This window comes from Rattus rattus, chromosome 7, assembly GCF_011064425.1.
Source record: "Rattus rattus isolate New Zealand chromosome 7, Rrattus_CSIRO_v1, whole genome shotgun sequence".
Lineage (NCBI taxonomy): Eukaryota > Metazoa > Chordata > Mammalia > Rodentia > Muridae > Rattus > Rattus rattus.
The window spans coordinates 99,194,197-99,206,759 of NC_046160.1; the positions used below are offsets into that span (position 1 = coordinate 99,194,197).

At 49.2% G+C, this 12,563-nt stretch overlaps 1 protein-coding gene and 1 pseudogene across 1 annotated transcript; both read right to left on the reverse strand.

Annotated features, from left to right (window-relative positions):
* Positions 1-1,939: 1,939 nt before the first annotated feature.
* On the reverse strand, positions 1,940-11,128 carry Prox2 (prospero homeobox 2). The gene is made up of 4 exons (XM_032908147.1): positions 9,836-11,128; positions 4,473-4,580; positions 2,729-2,923; positions 1,940-2,325 (listed from the first exon to the last, which is right to left on the reverse strand). Exons 1-4 carry the CDS (start codon positions 11,126-11,128, stop codon positions 2,140-2,142), a joined length of 1,782 nt encoding a protein of 593 aa, XP_032764038.1. The 3' UTR covers positions 1,940-2,139.
* On the reverse strand, positions 5,622-5,730 carry LOC116906518 (annotated as a pseudogene).
* Positions 11,129-12,563: the final 1,435 nt, after the last annotated feature.

The following is a 12,563-nucleotide window of genomic DNA, read 5'->3' on the forward strand; positions in this document are numbered from 1 at the left end:
TTTATACATTCTTCTGTGTCGAGCTCAGTGGTTAGAGAATGCTTCCTGGCAAGGCTGCAGTACACAAATGTTTTCAATTTGAGTTAGCACATTTTTTTCCATCTAATTAGCGTCCAGGATAAAGTCCACAGCCCTGGAAATGGCTCGGTTCAGGTTTGTAAGACATAGGCTAATGACGCTCAGGTTGAGACGGGACAGTCGTTTGGACCTGTAGAGATGTTTCCTGCAAAAGTCTTCATAGCTGTGTCACATTGCTCTGGAGAGGTGTTTTGTTCCCAAACAACTGATGCCCTTGCCCAGGCTACTCAGTGCTTGTGAATGTTCAAAACTTAAGTTTGGCAAATTCCTTGGGTTTGATGAAGGGAGAGCCTTGTGAGCACAGTAATAAATGAGAGTGGTGCTTGTATATCATTAGGTACGTTAAGGGCATTTAAAATAAGACTTGCCCTGAGTGTGGTGCATACAGCTCTAATCCCAGCACTCTGGAGGCAGAGACAGGCGGATCTCTGGGAATTTGAGGATAGCCTGTTTGACATATTCCCAGGATGCCCAGGGATACACAGACCCTGTCTCAAAATTCTTAGCTGCGAGTGGAGTTCAGTGACGGAACATGCACTCAGCAAGAGGTTCAACATCCAGTAAAACAGACACGGGAAAACCTTAAGTAGTGTATGAAGATTGGATTTGCTTAAGTATGTGTTGTTTCTTCTCTCCACTATTTGAACAGAAGATTCAGAGGAAAGGCCTTGTTCATATTGGTGTAGTCTGACATATCTAGCAATAGCCACGGCCACCACCCGTCAAGCCCTGAAGGCAGAGGAGCTCAATGTGGAATTCGATGTGGAAATCGTTCTGGGCTGAGGGCAGGGAGGGGAGCTATTGCAGGCACAGTTGCCACTCACTTAGCACTGGGGATCCTGAAGGCTACTCCGCCCTGCCCACCTTCAGCAGTGTTACCGGCTTGGTTCTGACTGGAAGACACAGTTGTTCCACTTTATGGGTGCCTTGCCTGGTGCTCAGAGTCTGTCACAATTGTGTCGGACCCGTGGGGGGAATATGAATGTCATTTGCTCATCCGTGCGATTTCAATCATAGACTGTAATCATTTCAAAGTAGGAAAATCTCCATTTTTGCCTTTGTCCCAGCCCTGCCATCATGGCCTGTGAGGCCCTACAAAGTGTATGCTAGCCTGTTTCCTCCACAGGTTACACAAGGTGGATCAGATGGTCTCCAGGGCCCCTTCTGGCCTCCTCGTCATGAAGTTCCATTTTTATTTATATATATTTTGTGCGCATAGGCAGTTGGGGCATCAAGTAGGATGTAGAACTGTCAGCTGACACAGTGTGCCAGCAGACAGATGCAGGCAACAGCGGGGGATGGTGACGCACTCCAGAGTGCCAGCCTGGTCGGATGGCAGTGCCACTCTGTGGGTGCCTTGTTGGTATGGATTTTCCCTGAGTTACAGCGTGAGTCCAGCGTACACAGTCATTGCTTCCTCCACAGTCCTGACCGATTCCGTATCCCGGCATAAGGATCAATGAGGTACCCACACTTCAAATTTTCTTGGGGTTTTTGGTTTTTTAGATAGGGTTTCTCAGTGTTGCCTTGGCTGTCCTGGAACTCAGTCTGTAGACCAGGCTGGCCTCCAACTCACAGAGATCCACCTGCCTCTGCCTCTCTAGTGCAGGGATTAAAGCTGTTTACCACCACCACTTGGCTATGAGCCTCCTTCCAGAGTTATAGAACTACCAGGAGATTATCAGTGTTGCAGCTCTTAATGACTTTAAGTCTTCTGATCCCAAATGTGTGTTCCTTTCCCAAAGGACTGCAAACACACTGATAGGCTTAGTTGATGCACTGTGATTAAGGTTAAGGCTCTGATGATTCTGGACAAGAAAACGAGTATTCAAAATGGCAGTTGTACCTACTCGAGTTCCTCTTGTGCTCTCTTATGTGACGACAGCTAAACTGCCATTTATGACAAATCTTGGGCCATCCTGGGCCTGTCTACTCATTTTGTTTGATGTTTGTCTTTGTAGCGAAGACTGTCTGTCCTTAAGTTCCTGATCCTCCTGCCTCCACCTCCCATCTTGGAATCAAAGGCCTGTGCTATCATACTTGACCTCATCTTCTTTGATCTTAACTGGGAAACAGTCCTTGGGAATAGCTGGAAGATTTGAGTATCTCTGGGATGTCACTGTCCAGTTTTGAAATAATTTTGTAAATGGGTTTCTTCCAGGAAGGGTCTGAATCTTTCCCTGTGGAGACAGCCCTGAAGAACTCCTGTAGTGTCAAGGTGGCAATTTGCAAGAAGCAGTCTGGGACCTGCAGCCCCAAAGACACCCCCCAGGAAAAGGAAGAAATGAGGCTAGAAGTGCTGGCACTGCGGAGAGCCCTGATGCTGCCTGACGCTGTTCAGTGTCCTGCTCTGCTGCCCTGGGTTCTGCAGCCCAAGACTGTCCTGTTATCTAGAGAAACACAGACCTTACATGACCTTCCGGGGAGTGTCTTGGGCACAAGTATCAGGACTTGTTGGTTCCACCAAGTGGGTATTTTTAATGACTCTGTGGGAACTTCAAGGTTTGAGCTTTCTTTCCCTTAGACCTGCTGTGAGAACGGCTGCCCTCAAGCTTATGACTGCCTTACCTCACCCCACCGTCCTGTTCTTAGAGCACCACCTGTTCTGAGAACACATCTTAGACTTCGAGGGACCCAGTGCATGTCTTACCTCAAAGTCATTCCCTTTGTTATAGTGTGTATTGAGAACTCGAAAAAGCTCTGAGTCTCGGAGGACTGCCAGTGCTTGGGCATTCGTGACACCGTCTGAAACCGCTTGCCGGGCATACTTCTCCATCTGGATGTAATAAAACTCACGGAAGTTGCTAAACCACTTGATCATCTGGGAGGTGATGCATCGATTGAACTGTGGAAAAGGGTTCATCAGGTCAGACATTTGCAGTGGGGCGCTCAGAACCAGAGCTGTCAGTGTCCGGTCCAGTATGAGGCTGATGCAGATTGGCCCTGAGCACTAACCATTTTTCCTTCAGAGAAAGAAGCCACAGGTACTGGTCAATCATGTGCAGTTGGACTAAAATACCTAGTGTTTTCTAGAAAACAGACGTTTTGTCTATAAAAGGCGTTGAGGCTTTTGTCCTGTGTCTAAGCATGGCTTTGGGTTTGTCCCTTAGAGCCCAGGCGGGTAACTGGCCAAGGGGGGATGGTGAGGGTCTGGGTCCGGGAGCAGTCTCGGCAAGTGGTGCTCGGAACAGTTGGAAATGTGGGTCAGCGTTCACTGTGGACCGCAGAGACTGGCCTGAGGTCTGCCCAGTGTGAAATGCCCTTACCTCACACTCAGAGTAGGGCTCTAGGAAACTGCCTGTGGGCACATGCGGGGTTCGGGTCTCACATTCAGTTTGATTTCCCTAGCATTTCCCTTGATCTGTACGCTCTTCCACTCAGTTCTGAGACACAACAGTCTGGATGTAGGTTTGATGATAGCTTATAAATATCCTTATAATATCCTTATAAATAGGGATCAACCCGTGTCTTTATGCACGATAGGCACGTGCTGTCCCGCTGAGCTACATCCATAGCCTGTCACACTATGTATTTCCTTACTGTCCTCCCTCGCACGCTCGCCGCCCCCCCCCCCTTCTCAGACAAGGTTTCTCTGCATAGCCCTGGTTGGCCTGGAACTCATTCTGTAGACCAGGCTGGCCTCGACTCAGAGATCTGCTTTCCCTTCCTCTGCCTTCTGAGTGCTGGGATTAAAGGCATGCACTACCACCACCTGGTTCACATTCTTTTTCTGAGAGAGAGAGAGAGAGAGAGAGAGAGAGAGAGAGAGAGAGAGAGAGAGAGAGAGAGATTGATTTGGACTGACCCTATAGGTGGTAGAGCTCTTGCCTACCATGCCCAAGGCCCTGGGTTCAATCCCCAGTTAAAAAAAAATATTTGTGTGAGTTACCTGCATGTATGTATGTGCACCACATGCTTGTAGTACCTACAGAGGACAGAAGAGGGCATCAGATTCCCCTGGGCTGGCGTTAGAGATGGCTGTGAGCTGCCATGTAGGTGCTGGGAACCAAGTCTGGGTCCTCCCCAGGAGCAGCTGTGCTGGGAACCACTGAGCCATGCCTCTACCCTCCTTCATCCTTTTTCATAAGCTCTCCGCTCTCCATCAGAAAGTAATCCCTAGACCAGAGTCCACTGCTCCCGTCACTTTCCTCCACCCAAACTTCCCATTTGCTTCTGGGATTGTCAACTGCCCAAGGCCTAAGCATTCTGAGACCCCCTCTTTCCTAGGGCAAGGAGCTCCCAGGATTTTTTTTTCAGGCAGTCATAGAACTGGACATTGCATCAGTTCCATCAATAACACGACGGGTGCAAGAAGACCTAGGACTTGCCCTACACTGGGCACAACACAGCAACTGAGGATTACACAGAGACTGAAGCACGATGTGTGACTTTACCTGAACATCAGGGAAGTAAGCTTTCAGGAGGCTGGAGCTGGGGTACCGCGTGAAGAAAAACATTAGCTTGGCCTTCTTCAGGTGACCAGGGCTCAGGCCTTCCTGGATGTGTTTTTGTCAAGGAAAAGAACATTTTTAAAACACGAGCTTGCATCCTGTGCCGATGGCATCTCCACAAACATGGAGAACATTTCTGCAAGACATGCGACAAGCACCAGCCCTACCAAGTGACAGGATATAAGAAGCAGGGATTCTCTCTCTATCTGCCCAAGGAAAGCAGCCTTTATGACAGGAAAAGCTGGGTTCTGGTGGGCCAGCCCAAGCCCTCCACTAGAACTACCAAGAAGACTGTTGAAGCCTGACTGCTGAGGCTAGGCTGCAAAGCTAAGCCAGTTCTGGTGTTAGGGGATGCGAGCATTTGAATGGGGAGACAGTAAAAGGGGGAAGTGATCCAGTCTAAGCCAATTTTGTTATTAAGACAATAAAATTGGGCTGGAGAGATGGCTCAGTGGTTAAGAGCACTGACTGCTCTTCCAGAGCTCCTGAGTTCAATTCCAAGAAACCACATGGTGGCTCACAACCATCTGTAATGGGATCTGATGCCCTCTTCTGGTGTGTCTGAAGACAGCAACATAAAAAAAAGTTAAAAAGAATAAAAAAAAAAAAAAAAAAGCAAAACAATAAAATTGTGAGTTTCTTTTTTTTTAAGTTTTAAATGCTGTGGTGATGCCCACCTGCAGTCCCAGTAACCGGGAGATAGAGCGGGCAGATCAAAAGTGCAAGGGCATCTAGCCTTAGAATTCATGAGACCCTGTCTCAAAAAAAAGTTAATAAAATAATAACCAGTTCATCAAATAAATTCACCAGATTGTCCAAGTAATGACTGCCTATTCCCTGTAGTTTCTATCTTAGTTTTCCCGTTTTTTTTTTTTCTTGACCAAGTGGGGCATTTGCTGTCTTTTTCTTTCTCTGGAAGCTGATCAGATAAGCTGGAAGCCATCTGCATGGTTCTGTTGCACAGTTTTCAAGTATCTTAGTGTCGAGAGTCACATCACATGGCTTGTATGGCACCTTGCAGCTTCCGTAGCCTGAGTGCTTTTTCAGAATGGGCTAGGAGAAGCCAGCTCTGCAACAGAACAAACCACTTGGACACTTCAGGTAGAGACTTTCCTCCACCTCAGTATTCTATTGGGAAAAGTTTTCAATTAGCAATAATTGCGCCTCGGATAAACCTCATTGGCTACGATACTGCCAAGAGGGAAGTCGTCTCCGTGATCTCCGTCTGGCCTTGGTAAGTGGGAGCCAGCAGACATCTAGTCAGACAGACATCAGGTCCTCATGCCCTGCTGTCTTGAGAAGTCTGTGCCCTGGTCTCTATCTGCCACACCTGGCACGCGGCAGAATTTCCCCTTGTCTGCTGAGTCAGTCACAGCTCCAGAGTTGGGTCCCCTATGATACCCACCTTTCCTTACAGAATTAGGGTTTGCTCAGCTGGAGCTCACAGGCTCCCTGTACAAACCTCTGTTGTAACATTAAACTCAGTTACTACAGATATTGTCTCCCCCACTTAGACTGTATGCTCCCTGAGGGCAAGGGCGGGATCTTATCTCTGCTCCACATACCCTTCCCAGTGCCAGGAACACAGTAGATGTTCAGTAAAGGCACATTAAAGGGCTGGGTGGATGGTCAACACTAAGTCAGATATACATACGGAAGATTATACTTCAGGCCACCCCTCCCCTAAAGACAGATTTGCTTCCTTTTAACTCTAGCAGGGGTTCTGTGGTGCTGCCCCCTAGTGCACGTGAATGTCTAGAGTAAACAGGAATGGTCCTAAGGATGATGAGGAACATTCCACAGAGTAACCCTGGCTATCACATCCATTCACTGCAGCTGTAGGACAGTGGTCCCAGTAAGAAAAATCAACTGAATGTGGATGACTCAGGTAGCTAGTCTATTGTGTGGAAGACCCTGCCCCTATCCCTCTGCCCTGTGGGTTCGTAGATACTGTGAAAATCTAGATTTGGGAACCCAAATTTCCTAAGTGAGGGTACTGATTTGGCTGGTGTGAGCTGGGGCAAGTTACTTCTCTGAGGATCTTTTCTAAAATGTGATCTAGTGGTTAAAACTTGGGCCGGGCAGTGGTGACCCAAGCCTTTAGTCCCAGCACTTGGAAGGCCAAGGTAGATATATCTCTGAGTTCAAAGCCAGCCTGGTCTGTGAAGCAAGTTACAAGACAGTCAGGGCTACACAAAGACAAGCACTGTTGCAAAACAAAAAACCCCTTGTGATTGGCCATCAGATCCTGGGTTCGAAACCTGCATTCTCATTTGTCTGTTTGGTAATCTCGGACAAGTTAGTCTGCTCCTTGCAACTGCCTCTCAGATACCTGATCCTCATCCCTAGCCCTTATCTGAGACACTGCACCAAATGGTGTTCTGAGTCCAGAATTTGTTTTTCGTAAAGGGCTAATGTGGCCTCAGGGGCTAAATGGGAGAAAGTCTATAAACGCCCTCCAGTAAGTTACACCACCAAAAAAAAAAGTTGCATTGATCTTAGTAGACCTTTTAGCGTGTGGTGTGTGATGAGCACGTTTGTGACCCACCCGCCACAGAGAAAGCCCTCACTAAACACTGCCAGCATTACTCTGCCGCTCGCCCAGCTGCTAGGCATGCATAGGGCTATGCACTCTTCTTCCTTTAAAGGTGTGGTTTCCACGGAAAACAAAGCGCATATTGCAGGCGGCAGAGTGCAGGGAAGGAACCGGAGGAAAATGGCAAGCTGCTCCCTGGGGGCCTCCAGTCCCGTCATTCTAAGTACCCCTTCTGTACCTAGATAGGGACCACGCCTGGGCTAGGGCTGTCTTAGGATTGGCCCCCAAACCTGAAGCCCATCCTCTTTCACCAGGCAGGACGAGCATATATATAGGTGCTTACAAATACTGGCAAGTTGACCACTGTCTTCTGTGGGGGTTGAAGACTCTCATTGAATCTTAAACTCAGCATTTCTGCTAGGCTAGCTGGCCAGCAAGCCCTCAAGCAGGATTGACCTGACTCTTGTCATTGGGTTACAGGCATGTACAGCTGTGCATGGTTTTGTTATGTGGGTGCTGGAGAGTCCTGTCTAGGCTCCCCATGCTGGAGGAGTGAATACTTACCCACAGAGACATCTACCGAGTCCCAAGAAACCAGCCCTCTTAAGGAGAGCCCTTCAATAGGAAGTCTAAGCCAGGAGCATCTTATCAAAGGCCCAGACAGGTAGCATTTCGTATACTCTGTGTACAGGATATTCATAACCCCATAGAGGGAATGGTGGAGATTAAAGTGTTCTTAAGCATTGGTTTTAGAGTTTCATAGCCTTCCTGGGCAGTCTGAGCTTTGGGGTGTTCAGGCTACTGCTAGAGACCAGCAGGGGGCGCTCATAGCACTTAAGAAACAACGGCGGCACTGGCGCCGGCCCCCAGGACTTGTAGCTAGCTGCTAAGTTTACAGTTTGTTTACATCTGAACTTCAGCCCTGTGAATCTGAAGGCAGGGCTTCGCGCGGCCAGTGAGAAGCTCTCAAGTCAGAGCTTGCTAAATATACTTTCGGGTACACTAATTCTACAAGACGCTGGTTGGAAGGTACTTTAGCTCTTAAAAATTCGGGCTTCCGGGCTTGGGGATTTAGCTCAGTGGTTGAGCGCTTGCCTAGCAAGCGCAAAGCCATGCGTTCGGTCCCCAGCTCCGAAAAAAAAAATTTGGTTTTCCTATATTCTCTTGAAGCTTCACCTCTGACTTGAGTACAACAAAAGATCTGGGAAGTCTCACACTTAAGAAACTAACCAAGCTACATATTTTCCTAATTTAACAATTTCCAGGTGGGTGGTGGTGGGGTATGCCCTTAATCCCAGCTCTCAGACAGGAAGCAGAGTCAGGTGCATCTCTGAGTTTGAGGCCAGCTTGGTCTGTAGAGCTCGAAGAAAGCAAGGGCTACACAGAGAAACCCTGTCTCAAGAAAGAACAACAAAAACCCAATATGCTGAGGTTATTAAGGGGAACACTAAGTGGGAGCTGGAGTGTGGTGGCGCACAGCTTTAATCCCAGCTCTTGGGAGGCAGAGGCAGGTGGATCTCTGAGTTTGAGGCCAGCCCGGTCTACAGAGTGAGATCTAGGATATCCAGAGGTACTGTCTTGGAAAAGAAAAGATGGAGAAAGATGGGGAAAGCTTAGATGGCTTGAGGTTCTCCATGGGTAGTCTTTCTCTCAGGTGCCCAGCCTTTCAGCTTTTGCTAGCTGCAGTCCCTACCTCCCCCCCCTTTTTTTGTTTGTTTTTAATTATTCACTATATATAAGTATACTATAGCTGTCTTCAGACATACCAGAAGAGGGCATCGGATCACATTACAGATGGTTGTGAGCCACCACGTGGTTGCAGGGATTTGAACTCAGGACCCCTGGAAGAGCAGTCAGTGCTCTTAACCACTGAGCCATCTCTCCACCCCCGTTTGTTTCTTTTTTTAGAAACAGGGTTTCTCTGCATATCCCTGGCTGTCCTGGAGCTCACTCTGTAGACCAGGCTGGCCTTGAACTTTGCCTGCCTCGGCTTCCCAAGTGCTGGGATCCAAGGTGGGCGCCATCACCACACCTGACGGCTGCTTTGGGGGGAGGTATCAGTTCTCTGAGGGACACTACCCTTTCAGCCCTCGGTTCTTGGTCCCTTATATATTCATCATGCTTACCAGGACTGTGCAGACTTTCTGTGTTGAGGACTATGTGGTTGGGGAGGTCATACCTTAGATGAGGTCGCTCCTTTAACCTTCTCTGCGTGAGAGAGTGGGCAGCTGGTAGGCCAATTAAAGACAGAGTTCTTCTTTCCATGGGGCGCTTCTCTTATTTTTGGAAGCTCATTTGAGTTTAAAGTAAACAAAATAAAACCATTTCTGACCCAAAGGAGCAAGTCAATTACAGCAGAATCTGATGGGTCATAAAGTAAATGAATCTTCCTGTGAAAATTCCATCCTAGAACACAGTTTCCACTCGGTTATGAAATCAATAGGCTCTGAGGCACGAGGAAGGACGGCCACAAGCATATTGAGTAGAACCCAAAGAGCCAGGCATCATAGCTCACGCTTACAGCCCCACCACTATGGAGGCTGGAGGAGGAGAATTGCCAAGATTCAAGGCCAGCCGAGTACACAGTGAATTCCCGGCCAACCTGGTCTAAAGACCCAGACCCCGTTAACAAAACAAACAAACAAAAACAAACCTCGGGGGAGTTAAAGCCATTCCCTATATAACTTCAATACTCCCATTCCCTTCCACATCCTAGTTTCCTGTTTCTCTGGGTGGGGACCATGACACATCCACGACCAGTAAAGGATATGTGGATGGCAGAGAAAGGAAGTGAGTCGGCCATGCCCTGCAGCACGCCCTGCTCCATCTTCACGGCTGCCGGCAGGAGAGGACGGCTTTCCAGGTGCACAGGGGTGAAAGACAGGGGGAGGCGCTGCTGGCTCAACCCCCAGGGTTGCTGGGCAGACTCTGGGGAGGTATGACTTTGATGAGATGCATCCTGGGAAGGGCTGCCACTCCAATGGCCATCAGGCCCACGACCCAGAAGCTGGCTAAGAATCTGGTTTTCCCAGATGTGGGAAGGTACAGTTGTCAAGGGACAATTTGATAGGGGACTCTGATATGATTTGGGGACTCTTCTTGGAGAGACAGGACGTATAGGAGAATCTAGAGGCCTAGCCAGCGTCGAATTGCCCAAGGGAACCCCAGCTTGTGGCTGGACCTTCCTGGGCAGGGTGGCAAGAGCAAGTGGGTCCTTATAGGCACTTCTCCCTGGAGGTGAAGGCTGGCTTCTGCCCTCCGATGCTAGCCCCTGGCAGCTCCCGTCCTGCCGCGGGAGCAGGCTCTGTGGGTCAAGTAGCACCTGTTGTAATACTGAATCCACAGCCTGGGACACAGCCCTGCTGAGTTCTTTCCTCAGAGTCTCCACCAGAGCCCGTGGGCCGGAAGGACAGAACACAGGCTCCTCTGACTGCTGTAGAACTTCAGCGGCTCCGGGCTTGACTGCGCCACAAATGTCCTTGCTAGAACTCTGGTGAGGTTTGCTCTCCACGGCCCAGGCGCTAGATGGGAAGGTGTTCCTCGCCTTGGCTGCCAGAGAGCTTCTTGGCTCAGTACCTCCTGGGCTCTGTGCTGGTGCTCTGGGCTCCGTGGCCTGTAGGACATGCTCCTGCAAATGTCTTAGCTGTTGCTTCAGTAAATGAAGTTGTTCTTTCACCCGGGTCCCCGCCTTCTTGGGCCCTCGATCCCAGGCAGGGCTAGATTTCAGGGGACCTTGGTGCATTGGAAGACTCTGCTTTCTCTTCCTCTCCCGGACCTTTTCTGGACAGCGTGAGCTCTCCCTGGCTCTGCCTGACATTAACGAACTCGGAGAGAGACACATGCCTCGGACAATGGTCTCTACTCTGGCCCTCTTTGCCTGGATGTGCTCGTCCCAAAACCAATCGGCATCAGTGAGGCTGGAGCTGGGCAACTGACCACTGGGAAAGAAGGAGTCACTGCCCACTTCTGCGGTGGGTGGGCTCCTCTCCTGTTCCATACAGGTTTCTGCCAGGTGGGTGCAGGTCTGAGACTGAGGAGAAAGCAAGACAGCAGGTGGATCCATGACCTGCCTCTCCGGGTGCCTGTGGAGAGCTCCCAAAAAGGAGAGCCCTGCTAAATCGAGCAGCGGGAGGTGGGCCAGACCGTGCTGAAGGATCTTCTTCACACGCAGAAGGGTGAGAATCAGCTGCTTCTGGGATTCAAGAGGGCCAGGCCAAAGGACTCTCTCGGTCAGACTCCTGAAGCCAAAGACAAAAAGAAAACTATAGATACCAATTAGAGCTATGCCTTCCAAACACAAATATGCAAAGGAATCACCTTGGGAGCTTGATAACGTCCAGGTCTCAATTCAGCCAATCTGGATGGAACAGAAATTCTGCATTCCCGACTCACTACCACTCTAGCTACCAATGTTCATTGGGGCCTCATTTTGAGAAGCTTCAGAAAAGAACCTCTGGGGGAAGAATGTCTGTTTGGGCAGAATAACAATAATGATAGCAGGATGTAATGGTGCACGCATTTAACCCCAGCCCTCATGAGGGAGAGGCAGATGGACCTCTGTGAGTTAGAAGCTAGCCTGGGCTACATAATGAGTTCCAGAATAGCCAGAGAGCACCACACAGGGAGACTGTGTGTCAAAACAACAAAAGATAATGATGGGGCCAACTCAACGACTTACCCAACCTCCCTGGGCTTTGAGCCATGAAGGGGTTACTTTACTACACCATCCATACACTAGCGACAGGTTGAAGGCAAACTAAATCTGGTCAGATCCAGAGTGAGAGAAACAGAGTCTTCGGGGCACTCCTTTAAAATAACCAGGTCCATTGGTTTAGTCAGAATAACCAGGCCCTGGAAGTGGGAACTCCCCACCTCAAACTGGGTCTTACGTAGCCCAAGGTAGCCTTGAACCTAGTATGTAGCTCAGAGTGAACCTGAACTTCTGATCCCCCTGCCTCTACCTCCTGTGTTCGGAGATTACATATGTGCACTCTACTGACTAAGCGCGCCATCTCCAGATTTATTCGAGTTTTGAAACAGTGTCTCCCTGTGTAGCCCATGCTGGCCTTGGCCTGGAAATCCGCTGCTTCAGGTGCCAAGTATTGAGAGCTACCACATCCCTGAACCTAAGCATCTTATTTGAAACAAGTTTGAGAGTCATCGACATTTTACTGCAATGCTACTCTGTATCCTTGAAACCAGATGGTGCATTGTTAGCTTCGCTACCTATTCAGCAGCTAGTTACTGAACACCTGCTCGGGCCAGGCCTCTGCGATGCAAGGGTTGCCGTGATTAAGACCGGAAGTGTGCTCTCAGGAAACTGTGGGGCTAGGAGGGCAAGCAGAAACCTGGTTTTAGGTCATGAGGCCTGCGATGAAGAGATCACATAAAGAGCAGAAGCTGGGGGAAGATATAAGAAGGGAGCTGTTTAGGCAAAGCCACTTAGAAGTGTTTTATCCACTTTTACTGGGCAGTAAAGAGAGGATGAACTCTCTTTC

What these genes read in the sequence shown, in the direction of transcription:
- Prox2 (XM_032908147.1), bottom strand. Translation starts at nt 11,128, where the DNA reads ATGGATCCACCTGCTGTCTTGCTTTCTCCTCAGTCTCAGACCTGCACC. An exon ending in TTCCTTTCTCTGCCATCCAC is followed by an intron (nt 4,581 to 9,835) that starts ATATCCTTTACT and finishes TGACAAAAACAC; the next exon opens with ATCCAGGAAGGCCTGAGCCC. An exon ending in ACAAAGGGAATGACTTTGAG is followed by an intron (nt 2,326 to 2,728) that starts GTAAGACATGCA and finishes TTGGGGCTGCAG; the next exon opens with GTCCCAGACTGCTTCTTGCA.